Genomic DNA, 21,282 nt, shown 5'->3' with positions numbered 1-21,282 from the left:
GACAGTGTTTATTTGGTGTAACAATGTTAGATGTACTGTGATGCTGCTTTTTAAACAATGATATTACTATTTATGATACTGTCCCCTTTTCTTCAGGGTGTCTGTCAGGTTGGCTGTACCTCCAAGTCTTTCCTTCAAACGCCAGTGTTTGCTAGAAGAGCATATGCACATGTAAAATGTGGTAAGATGTTTTGGAACTCTAGGTGGTCTTAGTCAGTGGCTGGCATCCTTTTTTGCAGTGGTGGGCCAGAATTATCTAGTTTGGGTCCAAGGTGGGCTGGCACTAGGACCTTTCCACTCTCTGTACTACTGCTTCTCTCTGCCACCCAGCTGCAGCATGGGAGAAGCTCCCTACTACACAGCTGTGGCATGGCATGGCATGGCATAGGCCAAGTCCCTGGTTGTCAACACCCCTGAAACCTCCCTGCTGCTGGGACACTGCTGAAGACCCTTGGATCCATGGGCCAGCTCCAGTTGCTTTGTTGCCTGGATCTGGCCTGCAGACCAGATTGCTGACTCATGGTTGCTGACTCATGATTTTTGTGAATAAACATTGGACTTTCAAACCCAGAAAGAAGGATGAAGGTTGTAGCCATGTTGGTCTAAAAGCAAGTGCAGTCAGTGTGGTAATGACTATATATTTTATTAGACCAACTAGATAGTTGCAAAAAAAAGTTTCTTTATTTGCAAGCTGTCAGGCTCATGTATCCTTCCTCAGGCAAAGGATAATGCAAAGATTGTAAAATTTCTCCCAGGTAGAAATTAAACTTCATATTGCACAAGAGAGCTGGAGGATGGTATAAGTTCTCCTGGGTGGAAAAATTCATTTTGTGCCAGTTAGGCTTGGATAAAAGTTGAAGCAATCTGTTTACCTCAAAGGTGTCTGATGGCAAGCAGGATATTGAATTTTGCTTCTTTAAAGACTATTATGAGGTTGTGTTTGCTGTGTTATTTTGTTAGCATTACCAGAATTGGGAAATAGTGGGGAAATGTGGTGATAAAACATACTCAAGTTTAGCTTAGTAGCTAAATGAGTAGGAGAGATTTATACATTGTGTGAGGGAATTTGGGGTCCAGCAGGAGTGCTAATACCAGTTTTCTGTCCCTGAGTACTACGTGACAAAGACAGAAAGGGCAGGGGTGTCCAGTTGGTTGTTTGCCTCTTAACTGCCTTGCCTAGCACAGTCAGTGGTTCTCCCACCAATACTTAGTTCTCTCTGGCAGTTCAACCCTTCCTTCTGCTGCATTGCTCCAACTGCATGCACAGTTAGGCTAGTACTTGACTGGTCTACTTAAGCAGAGCATAGGCATTATTTTGAAAACTTATCACCCAGTTCAGTGGCCTCTAGCCTTTTAAAGTAGGGGATCACATTTGGCATTTAAAAGCAACCCAAGATCTACTATGTGCTGCCACCACCCCCTTTTCTCCCCTGCCCAACAGGTAAGTCTGTGGGGAGGGAAAGGGGGGCAGATCGAGGCAGAGGGAGAAAAAATTATTTGGGGCTGTGCCTCCCCAGCAGTTAAGTCCCATCTGGCCAGGGCCCCACTCAACTTACCCCTGCTCCTGCCTCTGCAGCATTGTCCCTCAGCACAGGAGCCTCAATCTAGCCTCCACCCCTCCCCTCCCCGGTGGATTGACCTGCTGGGCTGGGGCACGTGCATGCATGCACATGGGCACTCGGCCCCCCACCCCAGCCTCAGATTGATTCCAAGAGGCTCCGAGATCTACCAGTGGAGATCCACTGGTTGGTGACCACTGCCCTAATGTATATTTAGTTCACAGTGAAATATGCTCAAACAAGCTATTAATGGCAGTAGGATTTGGGGCCCACCTAGTCTATATGAAGGCAAATAGTATACCAACACAGTAACACACATTCAGATACCTACAGATGGAGTCCTTAGGTAAATATCCTATTCTCTCTTGATGTGAATCCATTGTTCATAAGTCCTTTCAAAAGCAGTTGAATAGCCTTTTAAAGAAAATATGGACAATTGGTACTCAGGTGTGGTCTGAATGAAGTGAAAGGGCAGTGAAGACTTGTTGATTGGTCACTAAACTGGAGACCTGAGTTCTGTGCCCAGCTCTGCTTTTATTTGCTGTGTGGCTGAAGCAGTTTTCTTGGCCTTGGTTTACTTCTCTACCATGACCTCTCCACTTGTGTTTCTAAGACACTGGCAGAGTCTGCATCTTCTCCATTACAGGATGTTCCATTAGAAGATAATAGCTTTAGATAATGAAGTCACAGCTTTCATTTGTTATACTTTCACAGTTCTAAAAATGAGCATATTTGACTGTGCCCTTTACCTTAACCTGTTGTTTACTATGCAGATACTTTGCATACCCACTCATCCACTTTGAAAGTCTTGTACCTAAACAGCTTTTGCTTGTACTCAGGTGTGCTTGTATATCAGGATTTCTGCCCACCCAGACATCTTATCCTTATATATTTCAGTTTGTTTTTTCTTAATCCACAGTACTTTTGAGATTCTTACTGAGTAATATTTGAGTAATTTGGAGAGCTTTTCATTGCATTCAGTAGTTTTGACCCATTAGATCTTTGCTCTAATAACTAGACCCATGGTATCCATTTGATCCAAAGGACCATTTGATAATGTTAATCATGACTTTGCAAGTTAATGTAGTTAAATCTTTCAAAACTAGATAGGATGTATCTGTGCTCAGTAGTAAGGAAAATGTCATTTACCAAACTGTTAAAACCCTGAGGCTAAACTTTACAAAAAAATTCCTGCTAGTCATTTTGATTTTCATTACTGAATAATCACCACTTCCCATACCGCAGGACCCCCAGCCACAAGCCTCCCAGGCCATCTGCTGTGTTGTGTAGGCTCCTTCCCATCTGTGCCATGCTGCATGGGTGACTCCTGCTGCATTATATAGGTGCCCTTGTATCCCCCAGCTGTGCGCTTCCTGTCAGGGAGGCAGGCAGCAGAAGCTGGAGGAGGCAGAGAGAGCCGGGAGACTTTGGGTGCCACTTTCCACATTACTTTCCTGTTGCTGCTACCAACTGTGAACCATGGGTCTGCTCATTAACACCTCGGGGGCCAGGTGTGGCCTGTGCATCTCCAGTTGGACAGCCCTGCCGCACATAATAGGGCTTAGGTGCACAGATGTGCACAAATTGTGACCAAGGGGTCATTGTTGTATTAGAGTTGTTGCAGAGAATCTGAGATGTCTCTTGAATCAGTTTGCGAGTGCTTAGTCAAGCAAAGACAGATGGAGCAGGTGTTTGTTGGGCTTTGTGGAAGGGCAGATATCTCGCATCATTCTCCACTGTGGTTGTATGAAAGGGTGGCTTTGGATAGACCATGGAAGATCCACCACATAGAGCCAAGTCAGTTGCACTGTGTTTTTGGAAGGACATGAAAGAAGCGTTGTAAAGAATCTTGTCAGAAAAATGACTAACCAAAGAGTCATTATTAGAAAATAATGTTTATTGCTTGAATTTCAATGTGAAATATGTCTGACATTGAAAAAATGGTTACTTTTTTCACTCTGCTTTTTTTCTGCTTTGTTTCTAGATAATATGAAAGAAGCAATAGTTGATGCTAACAGAGCCGTTGAGCTGGATCCTTCCAACCCTGTAAGTAATAGTAAAATGAACTGCATTTTTTGGTACCTGAAATGCTCATTTTACTTGGTTTTAGTTTTTTGGAATTTTATTCTCTGTCTAGTGTGTATTTAATTTTCCTTTCTGTTTTTTTGTTGTATGGCAGAGCTGCATCTGCTACCTTTTAAATAATGGCCCTGGAGTAGCAGTAAACATATACATATTTCTGTGAAATACTACAATATTGTTAAAACAAAATTAGTGGTAATTTGGAAGAGGAATATTTGTAGATACGTATTTTAAAACTGAACTGGAACAACATCGAGATTACTTGTTAATTTTAAACTGCTATCTAATAGTTTAATGTTATGTTTCCTAGTTCTAGTGTTGTGAGAGACAATAAATAATAAATCTCTATTTGCATTCTGTGCATCATTGAGTGTTTTGTAAACCTCTGTCTGTCCCCTCTCAATCACCCTTTTTTTTTTTTTAAAGCCTGCTTAGTCTCTTCTCATGTGGAAGCCCCTCCATACCCCTGATCATCGTTGTTGCCCTTCTCTGTGCCTGTTCTAGGTTTTTTTAGAGGTGGGGTTACAATATTCCAGGTGTGGGCAAGCCAAAGATGTATAAAGGGGCATAACTAAAACAAAGTATCTTTAGAGTTCCCTTTTTCATAACTCCTAACGTTTTATTTCCCTTTTTGATTGCTGCTGAACAATGAGCTGATGTTTTTTGTGAACTGTCCACAGTGACTCCAAAATCTGTATCCTGTGTGGTAACAGTTAATATAGAGTCTTTCATTGTGTGCATATTTTGAGTAATTTTTTCCCATGTGCATTATTTTGCACTTATAAACATTTAATTTTATTTCTCATTTTGTTGCCCATTCACTTTGTTGCTGATTTCTCCCCAGTATGTCCTGTGAATCCCTTTGTTGAACACTTTATTTTTTTATTATGGTTTCTACCAGTTTACTATGAACCAAAGTTAGACTTATTGGCCTATAGTTCTTTGGAGTCCTTTTTAAAGATTGGAGTTACAATGGCAGTCCTCTGGTACCAAAGCTATTTTTAGTGATAGGTTGGATACTACAGTAAATAGGACTGTAATTTCAGATTTGAGCTCTTACAGGACTGTAAGATGATTGTCTTCAGGTCCTAGAGATTTGTCGTTCTTCAGTGTATTGATTTCCTCTAAAACCACATTTACTGACACATCAGTATCAGTCAGTTCTACTGCTAGGTCTCCTGGGAGTTGTGGGGGAGGGAAAGGATGAATTTGTCCCCTGGTGAGGGAATCTCCCTATCACCTTCATTAGTAAAGACTCCATGATCAGTTTTATTCTTCTAACATATTTAAAGATATTTCCATTATTGTGTTCTATGCCACTAGCAGTTTTCCCCCAAATCCTTTTTCCTTTTTTTTTTGTTTGCCTGCCTTATTAGTTTTGCATCTGACTTGCCAGAGCTTATATTCTTTTTTATTTTCCTTGTTTGGACTTGACTTCCACTGTTTAAATGAAGTATTTTTTCTGTAATAGCCTCCTTTACCATTTAACCATCTGGCTTTTTATTTATCTGCTTGCTTTTTATTTATTTATCTATTGATTGATTTGCAATATATACTTACTTTGTCTCTGATATGATGTCCTTGAACAGTTCCCATGCTGCATGCAAGTGTTTGACCTTTTTGGTGCCTCTTTTAATTTCATTGTATCCTCATATTTGTGTAAGTCATTTCTTAAAATTAAAAGCTACTGTGTTAGTTTTTTTGTTGTTGTTTCCCTCCCACCTCCTACAAGCGTATCAAACTTAAGTGCACTGTGATCATTATTACAAGGAGGCATATTGACCAATACTGATCTGATTTCTGATACAGCTGCCTCTGGCTGGTAAGACCAATATGGTGGAAGTGGGGGAGAGTATGTGCTCCTCAAATCTGCACAGGGCAGGGTAGGCTGCAGGTGGGGCTACATGGGCCTCTTCTCAGCAGGGGCTGGGCTTCACAGGCACTGGTGGCACTGGGAGGATGTTGCATCCACCCCAGATTTCACCGCCACTCTGCTCCCAATGCTGCTGCCAGCTGCCCAGCAGAACCCTGGCTCTTCCTGGCACATGGGTGGAGGCAAGGCGTTGAGCTGGGGCTCCGCCCGGGTGGCTGGTGGTGGTGGCACTGGGAGCAGAGCGGTGGCGAAATTTGGGGTGGATGCAACATCCTCCCAGTGCTGCTGGTGCCTGCTCCGTGCCCGGCCCTTGCTGAGAAGAGCCCCAGCTGTAGCTTGCCCCACCCTGCACAGATCCGGGAGACACATGCTGCCCCCCCGCCCCCCAACAAGCCCTCCCAGGGTGCAAGCAGTGGCGGGAGCCACCTCCCTACCCCCCCACAAGCTGCGGCTCTGCCTCCCCTCCGTGCCCGGACAGCACCTGCCCTGCCACCTCCCTCACCATGGGCACCATTGATCTGCCCCCTCATGACCCTTCCCTCCCTCCTCCCTTTCCACCACACCATACTTACCAGCTGGAGGCAGCTCTCCACACTGACAGCTGTGCTCCTTGCTGTCTGAGTGCTGCTCTGTGGCTGCACACAGCACGGGCATTTATCAGCCAAATTATCGGCCCCATCCAGCTGATATCCAATACAGCCAGTTTTCTTTATATCAGTACCGATCGGGTATCGGACTGACATTGGTACACCTCTAGTTATTGTCTTCTTTTTCTTTTGTAACCTCTCTCAGCTCCCTTAACATTTCAAGCTTACCACGATGGCAGCAATCAAGTGGCTGATGTCCCTAGATGTACATTCTTTCTATTTATACACTGAATTTTTCTACCTCTTTAGCAGTTAAGATGTATACTCTATTTTTAGTTATCATATTTACTCATATACCACATGCACTTTTTTTTGGAAGGCAGAAAGTATAGGAAATTTTTTTTTCTAGTCATGGCTGATTGTGTGCACAGAATAAGTCCTTCTGGACAAATAGTGTGTTCAGGAAGCATGGCATCCCAGGTGATAGTGTGGGTGAGGCAACAGGCACTTCAATATGGATGATTGGCAGGACAGCAATAAGGGTAGGCCAAGATGCTTGCAAGAACAGTAGCAAGCCTTTTTTACTATAACTTGTTCTTTTACGTTAATTCCTATAAATAGTAAAGGGATCATTTCCATGTGATAAGTGTCATCAAGGTATTACAGTTCGCACTGAGTATCTCACTTGCCCTGAGCTAGTTCAATTGCAGCTTCAGGCACAAGCTGTATTGCTGAGCTAATAGTTACTGTACATTTCTTAGTGGCTGTGAGATGGTTAACGATGGATCCTGACTTTGCTGCTTGCTAGGTGAAAAAGAAGTAGCAGCCATTTTGGCAGTGATTAGAGATAGCATCACCATACTTCTATTCCAGTGAAGAAAAATCACCATCCTCACTTAAGACATACACCCCAATTTGGGAGGGCTGGTTTTGGAGAGAAAGTGAATGTGGTATGCAAGTAAATATGGTAATACAGTCCTTAATATAGATTGCTTATTTCCTGTCAGTGGAAACTACTCTGTCATTCCTGTATAACTTGTATCCTGATGTTACAGTGTTCCACTGATATCTGCTCCCTCCCCATCTCCCTTTGCACCCCTGTGTTCTGAGATGCCTATTATATCAAGTTGGTATGAGAAGCTTCTTGTGCCTATTCTCTGTTTAGCAAATCCATCGAGAGATTGCCAGAAAATGTCCTGAATTGCCTTTGAGGTAAAACTAACCAAATTCTCTGTTATGCTTTTCATTTTCCAGGATGTGTACTGTGTCAGGGCTCTTGTTTGGAGCGCAGCAAAAGAAAAGAATAGAGCCATTACTGACTTAAACAGTAGCCTCAAGTTAAAATCGTCTCATACTTGCGCTTTGATTATCAGGGGAGCCATTACAAATTCTCTTATGGCAAAAAAGTGTGTGAAATCTATAGAGAATAATAAAGACCACAAAAAGGTAAATAATATTCTTTCACAGTGTCTGGTTTAATTTGCCCATTTCATATTATGTTTATAAAAAATGTGACTTTGATACAGGATGAAAAGCAGTTTTGTTTTAAGCAGAGGCAGCTCCTTTTCATGTCAGTGCTAATGCTAAGACTGAATTTGTCCTCCAGTACTTTTGGTTACGGGGTTTTAAATTTGACCTGACTTTTCCTGAATATCAGTGATTTTTGTTTTTTCTAATTGTTTACTGCTTAAAGATAGAGCTGTGATTCTGGATTACCTCTCCCATCTTCCCATTCTTATTTTTATATCCCAACAGCAACTAATAGTGTTTGGTTTAAAAGCCCCTTCAAAATTACATAACAAAATATTTAACCGCATGTGCCATTCTGCCCTGGGAACAAGCAGCACATAATAGTTGTACACATAAATGTTCTACTGTAAGTCACTCACCTACTTAATTGGTGTATGGTATAAGTACATCCACAGAATAAATTCTAATATTATAAAAGCCTAAGTCTGTCTGTCTGTCTGTAATGCTTTATTCACCACCAGCCCCCGCCCCCGCTTCCTGGAGGCAGTGGCAACAGAGCGGATGGAGGTGGGTGGGTGCTGGCCTCGCCCTCCCGTTGCCTGCAGGTAGTGTGGGGCGTGGGGAAAGTGGGCCCGGGCCCAAGCGGGGGGGAAAGCCAGCCTGCCGCGGGGAGGGGGAGAGTGGGGAACAGCAGGCCCAGCCCAGCCCAACATGGCAGTTGTGGGAGGAAGGAGAGGAGTGAGCCTCCTCCCCCCTATCAGGCCTGGGCCCACTCCCGCTTCTCCCCACTCCATCCCCCTGCTGCCATGGCCCAGCTTTTCCCCACATTGGGCCTGGGCCTGTTCCTGTCTTCCCCCCACTGCTGCAGCGGGGAGGGTGGGAGTGGGCCCAGACCCCAAGCAGCAGGAGGGAAGGGGGAGCGGACCCAGATGGGGCGGGGGCCTGGGGCTCCATCCCTGCCTGCTCCTCTGCCCCGGTCATTCTTGATGAGCAATTGGCTAGTATCAATTTGTTTCTTTTGGGCAGCACAATCTACTTTTTTAATTACTTTTTGAGAATGGTTTCCAGTTTTTCTGCTACTTCAGCTATGCTCCATAGCTGATTTGTTTTCTATGACAGTCTACACTGGCTTCCTTCCTTCCTTCCTATCTGGTGAATGTAGTTTGAGATCTTTAAAACCTGGAAAGTCAAGGGGAAATAGCAAAGAGCTGAAATGATATCAGGAAAAACAAGAGATAAATGCCTGAATGCGAGTCTTACTCAAGAAATTGTCAAAATATTTTCAGATGTGGAGGTTGTTTCAAAGATGAGAGGAATATTTGCGACTTCAGAAACAGAGAAGGGAAGTAGGAAAACTGTACCTAAAACCCTAAGGTCTCTTGTACATGTGATGAAATTGCCCTTTTTAGTGGTTTAATTGCCCATTTTTTAATGATTTAATTTTGTCACATTGTACACATGCCGTAGTGTATTGTGATTTAAATGACTTTGTTATGGAGCACATTAAAACATATTTCAATGTATTTTAGTTTGCTATGTAACAAATTGCAGTGATACATCCATTCCCGGGGCTGCAACTCAGGGGCTACTTGGCCCATCGGCAGCTTGTTCCCTGGCCAGCTCCACAGGGTAAAAAAAAAGGTGACAAGAGGCTTGGTGGGCTTCCAGCAGCCTGTACACTGTTCCTGATGTGTGGGACTGCCTGGGAATGTGTTGGCTTGCCCATGGGGTGGTGAGGGAAGGCAGCAGGAAGGTGACTGGGTATGCTGGTGACTGGAGAAGGCGGCAGGGACGGTGCACGGGATGCTAAAAGCCCAGACAGGCTCTTAGAGCACACCCAGCTGTCTTCCTGCCACCTTCCTACACTGCCCCAGGGGCAACCCAGCCTGTTCCTGGGTAATCTCAGGCAGCAGGAGGGTGGTGGGGACAGTGTGTATGGGGTGCTGGAAGCCCCGGCAGGGGGAAAAAAGGGTGAAAAGGGACCTGCTTTCCCCACTAGTGGAAACTGCCCATCTCTTCTGTGGATAGAGGATGAGCTGTCGGCAGTGTCTGAGTTTCAGGGGGCCTGATCCTTCCCTCTGTGGTGGCAGTGCCCCATGGGGCCACCCAGGCAGGCTGACAGTGGGCCAGATGCTGCCTCAGCTTGAAGCCAGCACCTGGCTTGCTGTCACTCCGCCCAGGTGGCCTCAGGGGTGCCACCAACATGGAGGGAAGAACCAGGGTCCCTTGCAGCTCGGGGACCATTTGGCCTGCTGGCTTCTCGTCCCCCGGCTGCAGGCAGGCTCTGCCAGGATAAGAAAACAGTGATGGAGCCCCTAAATCAAAATGTCAGTACTAAAAACCCACCAATTGAAAATGCACTGTTTTGGTTTAGGGAGAACAAAATCCTTGTCATGTGAACAAGTGGCATAAGAGTTTAGGGTGATTTTTGAATAAATGGAGTGCTTATTGGTGTAGCTTTGCTAGAAGTAAGTAGCATGCAAATAGTGATGGAATGATGAAGTTGAGACAAAGTAAAAATGATCTACATTGTATAATCCCCTTCCTTCAAACTTGAATTCAGAAGGGAGATGAACATAGGAGATGAAATATTGGAGAGCAGGCCAGGAGAATGAACTATTTTAAAAAAGGAGAAAAAAAGAAAATAAAATTTAACAAGCAGTGCATATGCACCAAAATGATTGACTTTTTAATATATAGACTTCTTTTTTTATTGGTCAGTGCATGTACCTATTTAGCAAAACAGCTAAAAGGGAAGTTAGAGATTATACTCAAGCTGACAGGTTAGAGGAGATATTCCATATCAAAGTATCAAACCTGGATGACTTGCACCACAAGCTGGCTTATCTGGATAGCTTTAAAGAAAGTACTCTTTGTTTACTTGATAGCAACGGATGAATCCTCATTTGATTTGCTTCTATTTTGTTCTTTGGATAAAATCATAGTATATACTGTCAATATAATTTGTATTAGATATATGTTCTTTGGAGATGGATTGTATTTTAAGATTTTGTGAGGGAGAGTGGTTAGTTGAATGATAAAAAAATGGGTCTGTGTGCAAAACAGGTATGATTAATTTTGAGAACATCTAAGAAGATGCATAAGCAATTTTGAAAATTTTGTCCCTAGTTTAGTGTGCTAGATTATTAAAGTTTATACTTTTTTGCTATTTGCATAATAAAATAGTTTAAATGTTTTCTAAACAAACTGTTAGAAAGTAGTTTATGACATGTTACTGAATAGTAAGATAAATCATTACCTTAAAATAGTACTTTGGGTTTTTTAACATCCAAAATCAGCAGACAAGACATCAGCTTTTATGTTGCCTGCATGACCTTTGTATAATAAATGGCATGAAATTTAATTAATTCCACTTGGAAAGTTAAAGGATTGAAGTCACCATACTGAATGAGCATAGTGGTTCCAAGAAATCTTGACACACAAACTTCATTAGACTATAAGATAAAGCTATGGTTCATTAAAGCATGGAAGCATGTATGTAATTTAAGCACATATATAATCCCATTGACTTCAGTATGATTACTCACGTGCTTAAGATTTAATTATATGCTAAACTTTTGTGGGTCATCAGAGCCTTAGTCCTCATCTTTGACATCTGAACCATAACATTCCTATCTGAAAAAAAAAACATGCCTAGGGGAGGTGGGGAAGAGAGAAAAATATCAATTTTCCTCTTTCACATCTTTAAATATCTGATCCATTTGATTTTTGGTGTCTCTGCTCAGACTGACAATAATAGCTATATGTGATGATTTTTGTGATATGTGGTTGAAATCACCACCTTAACGTCCATAGGTCATTAAACTGTCTCCACAGGTTAACAACTTTTCATTACTATAGAAGGGGCTGTTTTAAAAATGGCAACCTAAATGTTACTGATTCCCCAAGGAATTTTTTGAAATCCTGATATCCTTAACTTCCTTGCCCATGCAGACTTGTTCATTTCCCCATTTCCCCAATTTTCAGTGATTTATAGCATTTTATATTTATTTCAACACTGTTGCTGATAAGATATCTATAACTTTTTTTTCTTTTTAATAGGCTTTGGACCTTTCCAGAGATAGTCCACAGTTTTTTGATGTAGAAGATTTCCTCAGTCCTAAAATGACAGATTTTTATGATAAGTAAGTACTGGCACAGTTACTGCAAGCAGAAGTAAATATCTTATTTACATTGTGGCTGAAATGAGGATAAGTTGTTTTCTTTCCTTATTATTGTTTTTTGGTAACAAAAGGCATATCCTTAGTGCTTTGATAGGTGTTGTTCAGAAATCTGTGTCCACCTGCTTTTTATACACCAGCCCTGGGATTGGCAGAGTGGAGCTGCCCTGAGAGCACCTACTGCCCCACTCTCAAGATCTGTCTCCAGCATTCTTGAGAGTGGCAGGGGATTTCTCTTAGAGTAGCTTCAGTGCCTCATTTCAGTGTCTCAGTTTGGGACAGGTAGAATGGGAGGGACAAAGAGGCCAGTCTTCGTGGTGATGCTCTTGAATGCTGCAGAAGTTGGATGGACAGACTCTCTCAAATCATTTTTCTGTTGGTTGCCTTTTTCTTTGAAACTATCCCTGATTTTTGTGGCGAAATGCCGGGCTAGCGGCTCCGGCACCGCTTAGGGGAGCCGCGGGCTTTGCGGAGTTATATGAGCGCGCGGCTTGTGGGGCGGAATTGAGGTAGCTTTTTAGCCGCCCTCGAGGTTCGCCGAGTTGGCACAAGTAGACGACTTAAAGTAAGTAGTTAGTGTCTCTTAATCTATAGGGTGTCCGTTGGTTCACGAGGTTCCAGAGCCAGCCCTTGCGTTCCAACAGTGGAGCTAGTCCAAAGCTAGGTGCGGCTGCCGGCTCCTTAAGTCCCAGAACTGGTCAACGGCTCATGAATGGGAAATACAAAGCAATACTGTAACACGGTGAATCGTTGTCAGTTGTCGGATTTCTGAGGCCTTTGTGTTCGCTGGGATACGCCCAGGTGGGGAGGCTGAGAACCGGTCTGCGGGGTGATCAGGCCCACAGAGTTTTCCAGTTGTTGTCTCTGCTGCTTCCTGCTTTTTTGCCTCTTTTATAGATGTTTGTTGGACTGCCTGTATGACACTAACTAGATAGGATAATTTTCTTTTACATAATTACTGCTAGGCAGATTTTCTACATAAGTTTCATTTCTGCAGAAATGACACTTCTAGATAAGAAATGAAATTTACAGAATGCGCATGTGTAGCTTAATGCCATTGGAGAAAAGTACAAAGCGTTCATTTTGATTAACAGTCAAGACTTCAAGGTTACATAAATGTGAGAGTGCCGCGCGTCAGTTATACAGAAAAGGGAAAATAATATAAAGTCTTTGCTAAAAACTATAAGATAGTTACAATTTTCTCCTGGGAGCTGTATCATTGGAATCCATAGCTAGCATGAAGTCCTAATGGGATCACTTAGGAGTAATTTTTTTTCCTTAGGATCCTCATTTGGATGTACTCTTTCCTGAACCAAACACTCCAATACAGATCTTGCCATGGGTAAGGTTACTCCTGTGGGGAAATGGTTGGAGAAATCAACTGTGGTTTCATAGTTTCATAGTTTCTAGGGTCAGAAGGGACTTGAGTAGATCATCTAGTCTGACCCCCTGCCATGGCAGGAAAGAGTACTGGGGTGTTCGTCTAACCTCCTGTTAAAGACTCCCAGGGTAGGGGCCAGCACCACTTCTCTTGGAAGTTGGTTCCAGACCCTAGCTGCCCTGACAGTGAAGTAGTGCCTTCTGATATCTAGCCTAAATCTACCCTCTGCCAGCTTGTGACCATTATTCCTGGTCACTCCTGGCAGTGCTTGGGAGAACAGGGACTTCCTCAATGCCTGCTGATCCCCCCTGACTAGTTTGTTAACAGGCCACTAGATGCCCCCTCAGCCTTCTCTTGTGGAGGCTGAACAGGTTCAGGTCCCGTAGCCTCTCCTCATAAGGCTTGCCCTGCTGCCCCCTGGACCCTCTTCATGTTGTCTACATCCCTCTTGAAGTGCGGCGCCCAGAACTGGACTCCAGCTGCAGCCTGTCCAGCGCCGCATAGAGGGGGAGGATCACCTCCTTGGACCCGCTCAAGATGCATCTGTGGATGCATGACAAGGCGTGTTGGCCTTCCTGACTGCTTCCCCACACTGCCGACCCATGTTCATCTTGGAGTTGATGATGACTCTAAGATCCTTTTCTGCCTCTGTACTAACAAGAAGAGAGTTCCCCAACCTGTAGGTATGGTGCTGGTTGTTCCTCCCTAAGTGCATCACTTTGCACTTGTCAGTGTTGAATCCACTGTCATTGTTGTCAGTGTTCTCATCCGCCCACCCCTGTAACCTGTCTAGGTCCGACTAGCTTATTGCTCCCCTCTAGAGTGCCCACATCCCCCCACATCTTAGTGTCATCAGCAAATTTGAACAGGATGCTATTTACCCCCTCATCCAAGTCACTGATGAAGATACTGAACGGCGTGGGCCTGAGGACCGAGCCCTTCGGAACCCCAGGGTTGGGGTTGGTTGGGATGGTTTAAATGTTTTTTTCATTTTTGAGTGTGGGTGACAGTTGCAATTAAACAGAAACCTTGGTTCCAAGAGACTCAGATCTCTGCTATTATGCCATGACTTGAGTGAAGGAAAAAATTACTGCTCTACCTGATATGCAGAAACTCTCAAAATTCCTCTTGCAAGAAAAGATTCATTTCTTCTCCCAAACTAGTAAAATGTCACTGTTTACATTTAGGAATAAAAAAACAAACTGAAACCAAGCTTAAATAATCTTTCATTTCATTTCAATTCTTGTTGTTTAATTCTAAGGGCCTTTGTTTTGATCTCAGAATACACACTGTCTGTTGGTGTGGTAAGCTTTACAAATAGGTGTCTGCTTAGACTGAGATGAGGACACATACATACCCTGTTTTAGGAAACTGTTTTGTAAGCAGTGTCCCCCATTATATATAAGTAACATGAATAAAAATGTACACAAACACGTAAACAAGAGACAGAGGAAAAATTACAATCTAAGTAACTTGTGACCCTGCCAGTAGTTTGCTTCTTTTTCAAGGTAACTGTTCTCAGAGTCCAAGTACTTCTAGATAGACATACTGTCGTAAGTGAAGTAAAGCTGTGAGCTTCTTGAGTTCTGCAGTGCTCACACGTTAGACTCAATATTTTCAGTGCTTCAAGAGCTGAATGTTTTTCTGGAGAAATCTTTTGTGTATCATCTTCTCTGGGTCAAATGGTTTATAAAAGAGTTCATATCTTGTTTCAGCAAGTATAAAACAGCTTTTAGCTGGATCGTATATAGTAACTTAAACCAAGCCCCTACAAAACAAGTCGGTGAAGCGTATAATGGAATGGGTTTATTATTATAACTAGTAACCAGACATTGAATCCAAGGTCTTGAACATATTCCAAAGTAGAACAGTTCTACTAAAGAAACAGGATAGACCATCTTCTCTTGAATCCAAGATGAGTTTGTTCCAACCATTTAGCACGGGGGTGAGGAACCCCTCATCTAGGATTTGAGTAGAAGGCAGGGGAGGGGCTAGGGGGACAGGCATTGGTAGCTGCTCTGGCCTCAACATGGGCTTGTAATTGGAGCTGCTGTTCTGCCCCCTTCACCTCTGCCCTGTATCATCTTTGCCAGCCTACATCTGCCCCCCACCTCTGCCCTGCAACACCCTGACCCCCTGCCTGCTTCTGCCATCTCTGACACCCTGCCTAACCCTCCCACTGCTTCTCTGTGATACCCTTGCTCCTGCCTTCTGCTCTGCCACCTCTGCTGCTGCCCCTTACTCTGAGTTGTAGCTCCAGATCTGGCTTTGCTTCAGCCTGGGGCATGGAGCACATGCTGGCCTGGACAGGCAGCAGTAGCAGCTCCAGCTCTAGCACTAGCTTTGACCCTGGGGACAGGGCTGGAGCTGCCACTGGTGCAACTGTAGATATCTGGCCAGGTTGGGGCTGGAGCTAGTACATGTTCTATGCCCTGGGCCAGAGAGAAGTTGGAGCTGGGATCACACTGAGAGCCATGACTCAGGGTAAATTGCAGCAGCAGTGGTGGGGTGGGCAAGTGGTGGGAAAGGGTAGGCACCAGGGTGTGCAGGCACTGCAGGGGATAGGGCAGACATGGGAGGGGGCAGGTTCCAGGGGGTACAGGTACTGCAGCAGGGTAGGCATGGGGGGCAGGCAGCAGGGGGTCAAAGGATGGGGGCCAGGCTGTTTGACTCATCTGCTGCTCGTGCCTCCTCACTGCTTGCCTCGCTGCTGCTGCTTTTCCTATTGCAGTGGTGGGGGGAGCAAATATAAGACAACCCTCAATAAATAGATTTTATACATGGGATATTGTAACAAAGGTATACATTTTTATGCATAGTATCTTAATTATTGGGGGTCATTGTAAATTCAAAGTCGTCTTGGATTTGGGTAAATACAGTAGACGAATGGATTAGTTTAGATGGGTTTCCATGAGAGTAAGTTTTTTGTCTAGTGCAGTATTTCTCTACCAGGGTGCCTAGACATCCTTTTAGGATGCTGCGGGATGTCATACAATGTTCGGTGGGCAAACGTGATTCACAAGGTAAACTCAGAGATTTCATATAGGAATCCATTTTGATCTGTTGTGGTCTTTCAGAGTTCCTCTCAATAGAAAAATTGCTATATTATTTTTCCAAATAAAAAAAGAGTGAAAACTAAGAGCTGGTGTTTTCTGAGGGGTGGCTTGAACCTAATAAGGTTGAACTACTGGTGTATGACCCAGGGGCTTTGGGTCATTGAGTCCCCCAGCTGGGATAACTGGGATGGCAAGCTGCTTTAAGGAACTTTGACTCAAATGGCAGGAGTACAGCAGGGTGACTTCTACTCTCTTTCTTTATGGTTATTTTCTAATTTCTCTCACTGTTTCAACATACAGTTATAGTTATAATTTTTCTTCCTTGTGTAATAAATATTTTTGCTATTCTTATGCTTTACTGATTGTCTGGGGTTAAAGTGATTTCAGAGCAGTTCATAACTACAGGCTTGTCTCTTCTCCAGAGGAGGGCACCTTAATATTTTACACAAACAGAAAGATGGTATAAACCTTAGGATAGCAAAATCTCTTCTGCTAGGGCTGAAGAGGCCTGAATTGACGCAGCTGGCACTGAGGAATGCTGAACTAGGAGGTTGGTCCAGTGACAAATCTCAGTTTGTTTTCAGCATAGGGTTACTAACCTCCCAAAATTTGTTTCACTGACAATCTGCAAACTTTTTACTGACTGTACAAACTTTTTATTGACATATATGCTGCTGGACTGCGGTCCAGGTCAAGCAGAAGGGTTACATTTACATTAGGTAGAACTCATGTCAGTAATATATTTTACTGACGTGAGTTTTACCTAATGTAAATGTAACCCTTCTGCTTGACCTGGACAGCAGTGACACGAGCAGGGTTCACATTCAGAGGTTTAACATCGATCGTAGTAAACAAGTTTGCCTGTCAGTAAGACTGTTACTGGCAGACAGTACATTGCAGGGCTCTGAGCAGTGCTCCCACTTAGACAACAAGTGGTACTGCTCTTGCTCTCTCTGTCCAGTATTGATGTGTGAACATAGCTTCATCTTGACACAGATCTTGAAACAAGCTCAGAGCTTCTTCATTTTTATGGACAGATCAGTTTGTTTGTTTGATTGTTTTTTACAGACTTCACATACAGGTAATTGTAGGCTGGTTTTTTTTTTTTCTAACCATCCATAAATTTAAGAACAGTTGGCAACCCTATTTTGGAACGTAAGCAGCAGGTTGGTGGAGAGGCTTGGAGGTGAAGGACACCTATATATCTAGAAACACCAGCCGCCCAGTTTTGCACATTCAGAAACAGCACAGAAGTAGGAAGTGGTCAAAAAGAATATTCTAGAAGGGTTTACGTGGATAGTCATGGCAGAAGTTGATGTAGGGTTGTGGTGGGGGGAAGAAGAGCAAAGCTGAAGGGAAGCAAAGAGCATTAGGACAGAAGTAGACTGAATGTGGGTGGTTCCTGGAGTTACACAGAGGGAGAAGAGGAAAGAGCTAGCTAGTGACATTGGAGAGTGGTTGGGAAGCTGCCTGCAGTTTTGGGGGAGAGTAGCTGTCAGGGTAAGAAGCTATAGCCCTGGTAGCAGATGGATATAGGAGGAGTTGCATAGCCCTGAAAGAGAGACGGGCAGCGATGGAACGTTTGCTCATAGAATGATCCTCACATCTTACTAGAACGACCCCACAAGGTAACATATTTACCAGTCAGAAGAAAGCAGTAGGGTTCAGTTCTGGCCTTGGACTCATAGACATGATTTTCATGGAATGCCGTTGCTGTTTTTATTTCTTGCGAGTGGCACTGGGTGCTTCATGTTTCATATTTAAGCAGAATATTGAATTAGTAAAGCAGTGGTCAGGTGGAACTTCTTATGTATCCACTACACTGCCAGAGTCCTAAATAAAGTGATATTTTTAACAAATAATAGGATGAGAAATACTTCTTTGCTCAGGAACACTACCCAGCCAATCTTTAGTCCTTAAGAACAATGCTGCATTACATTTTTGTTGTTGTTACTTATTACTTTTAACAGTTATTTGCAGGCCTGATTTGCAATCATTATAGTGTCATATTTCAACATTTTTTGTATGCACAATACAAACTTCACATTCAATGTACATGAATTCAGCTTCTGGATATAACTATGTTGAGGCACAAATACTTCATTTTGCTTATGACTAGTGGACTTGATTCTGATTGCTATCTAAATTATGATGCCTAGTTGCTATGGTTACTGCTGTATCTAAAAACTATAGTAATTTTGTGAACAATTACAGTAGAGTTAAATTAGGGAATGAATAATATGCAGATTTAACATTAATTTAAACAACTACATTTGTTTCTGTCCATATTTGAATAGGGAGTACAACTGTTTTCCATAGCAGTGAGGCTGCTATGATAATACAATGGCATGAAGTCACTTTTTGGTGAACAAACCTTTTAAAAACCAATATTTTGTAATATGTCACATAACATTGTAGTCTAAGAATAAAAGAGAAACCAAAAAGCAAAACTTTCTCTTTTCCAATAGATATAGATATGTCAGATTTCTCCTTTTATTATTCAGTTTTCTCCCTTTATTGTTTGGATTTTGATCTAATGATTCCCTTACTAGATTTTTTAATTCTCTTTCCTCATGATCGCTCTCTCAGGTGTGTCTCATACATATCATATTGCAATATTTCAGTATCTTTCTATGATTATGGCAGAAATTTATTTTGCTACAAGGTAGTTTGTAAGGTATCTCTACAATTACAAAATCAAAGCTCTTTGAGGAAAGGATTAGACCAGGCTCCGGAGCGGTGAGAGATGCACGGGTGAAGCCCGCTGTGCCCCCACTCCCCCGAACCCCCCCCAGACACCCCCTCAGCAGCCGCAGAGCCCCCTGCCGACCTCCAGCACAGCCGGAGGTAAGCGGGCTCGTGGTGGGAAGGGGTTAACTCCTTGCTCCCTGGGAGGAGGCGGCTGTGTGGAGCCGGGCCGGGTCAAGCCCCCCCCCAGGCCCCTACTTGGCCCAGCCCCCCAGGGAGCCACGCGAACAGGCTGCGTAAACAGATGCTCGAGTTAGCGCGGAGTTCGCGCAGGAGAGGGTGTGGGAGGGCACGAGACCCTGCCTGCGACCCCCCCAGAGTAGTCAGTCCCAGCCGTAGCCAGCCTACCAGAAGCATGACACGGATGGGCACGCGCCACACCCCGAGGGTCCCCTTGGGCTCTGCGGCCCCCCCCATTGGGCACCTCAGAGATGGCCACCCAGACGGAGCCCATGGTCCCGGGCTCCACGCAGACGGAGCCCCTGGCTCTTGGCTGCAGGGGCTGCCTGTCTCTTTTTCAGGCTCTGGGGCCCGGGAGCATGGCCACCTCCCCTTGCGGGGTCTGCTCCCTACTGGGGTCTCTGGCACACCAGCTGGAGGAGCTCCAGGTCACAGTCCAGAGACAGCGTGCCATCAGGGACTGTGAGCAGGAGATAGACTCCTACTGCCAGGCCCTTTTCCCCTGGGAGCCGCAGGGTAGAGCACCGTCTCCCTCCAGGACTAAGGAGGACTCTGGGACCTCCCGCTCTGCCCAGTCAGGGGCATGGACCAAGGTGGTCGAGGGCCCTAAGGCCCGCCGCACCAAGGCCCCTCCCTCGCCAGAGCTTAGCAACAGGCTCGCACCTCTTGCAGCCCCAGCAGAGCCTGCTCAGTTGCCAGCTCCTGCGGGCAACCCAGGCTCAACCACAGCTACTGCTCCCGCTCTCCCCAAGACAAAATGAAAGGTGTTTGTTGTGGGAGACTCCATCCTGCGGGGCACTGAGGGGTCAATCTGCCGCCCTGACCCCTTAGCCCGGGAAGTCTGCTGCTTCCCGGGGGCTCACATCCGAGACATTGCAGAGAGGATCCCAGAGCTCCTCCGGCCCACAGACCACTATCCCATGCTCCTTATTCACGTGGGCACCAATGACATGGCTCGGAGCACCCCCAGCCAGGTCATGAGCCGCTACAGGGAATTGGGAGCGGGGCTTAGGGGTCTGGGAGCTCAGGTGGTGTTTTCATCAATCCTCCCAGTCTCGGGCTATGGGCTGAGGAGGGAGAGGAGGATCCACGCAGTGAACCAAAGACTGCGGAGCTGGTGTCATCGGGAAGGCTTTGGCTTCCATGACCACACCCCGCTCTTTGGCGAGAGAGGCAGCGAGCTGCTGGGAAGAGATGGCCTCCACCTCTCCCCCCTGGGGAGGAGGCTCTTCTCAGCCAGGCTGGCTGACCTGCTCCACCGGGCTTTAAACTAAGCCCGCTGGGGGATGGGAGGACTACTGCCACTGCTGGCCCGCTGAGCAACCCTTGCAAAGCCAGCAGACCAAGGCACTTAAGGGAGCCCACCCCTGCCCCAGCCCTGGCACAATCTGTGGGCAAGGCAAGAGCCCCCAAGGGGACACTTGCCTGCCTGTACACTAATGCCAGGAGCCTGGGCAACAAGCAGGAGGAACTCGTCCTCCTGCTCAGTGCAAAGAATTATGACGTCATTGGGATAACGGAGACCTGGTGGGACTCCACCCATGACTGGACCACGGGTATAGAGGGCTATACCCTGTACAGGAGGGATCGTGTTGACAAAAGGGGTGGGAGTGTAGCTCTCTATGTGAAGGAAAGCTACATGTCCCTGCAAGATGATGTTGGCGACCAGCATGGACAGCTAGAGACCCTCTGGGTAAAAATTCGTGGGGAATACGGCACAGGGGACACAACGGTGGGAGTCTACTACAGACCTCCCACTCAAAGTCCTGAGCTTGACCAGGTGTTCGCCCAGGAACTGACTGAGGCCGCTTGCTCCAGGACCTTGGTTGTCATGGGTGACTTCAATTACCCGGACATCTCGTGGGAAGATCACTCAGCAAAATCCGAGCAGTCGCAAAGCTTTCTCTCGTGCGTGGATGACCTCTACCTGACTCAAGAAGTCTATGGGCCAACGAGAGGCAAAGCGCTGCTTGACCTGGTACTGGCTACAGGGGATGACCTAATCGGCAACCTAGTGATCGATGGGAAGCTGGGTGACAGCGACCACGAGCTGATCACCTTCACCATCCGCTGTAAAGCTGGCAAGTCAGTCAGCAAAACAGAAGTCCTTGACTTCAGAAAAGCCGACTTTGACAAGCTCAAGAGGCTTGTTGGTCAGGTCCTTA

The 21,282-nt window shown here is 45.0% G+C and overlaps 1 protein-coding gene across 3 annotated transcripts in view; it reads left to right on the top strand.

Moving 5' to 3' along the window:
* LOC149865715 (uncharacterized) overlaps nucleotides 1-21,282 on the top strand; it is a 97,773-nt gene that overhangs the window by 4,990 nt on the left and 71,501 nt on the right. For all 3 annotated transcript variants that reach the window (XM_090042282.1, XM_090042283.1, XM_090042281.1), the window contains exons 4-7: nucleotides 97-181; nucleotides 3,544-3,605; nucleotides 7,356-7,547; nucleotides 11,634-11,716. In XM_090042282.1, coding sequence (XP_089898408.1) covers nucleotides 97-181; nucleotides 3,544-3,605; nucleotides 7,356-7,547; nucleotides 11,634-11,716 — 422 coding nt within the window. The remainder of the gene's footprint in view (nucleotides 1-96; nucleotides 182-3,543; nucleotides 3,606-7,355; nucleotides 7,548-11,633; nucleotides 11,717-21,282) is intronic.

Source organism: Crocodylus siamensis, chromosome 4, assembly GCF_052110815.1.
Source record: "Crocodylus siamensis isolate JL-2025a chromosome 4, ASM5211081v1, whole genome shotgun sequence".
NCBI classification, from domain to species: Eukaryota; Metazoa; Chordata; order Crocodylia; family Crocodylidae; genus Crocodylus; species Crocodylus siamensis.
This window is presented reverse-complemented; position numbering and strand designations above follow the sequence as displayed.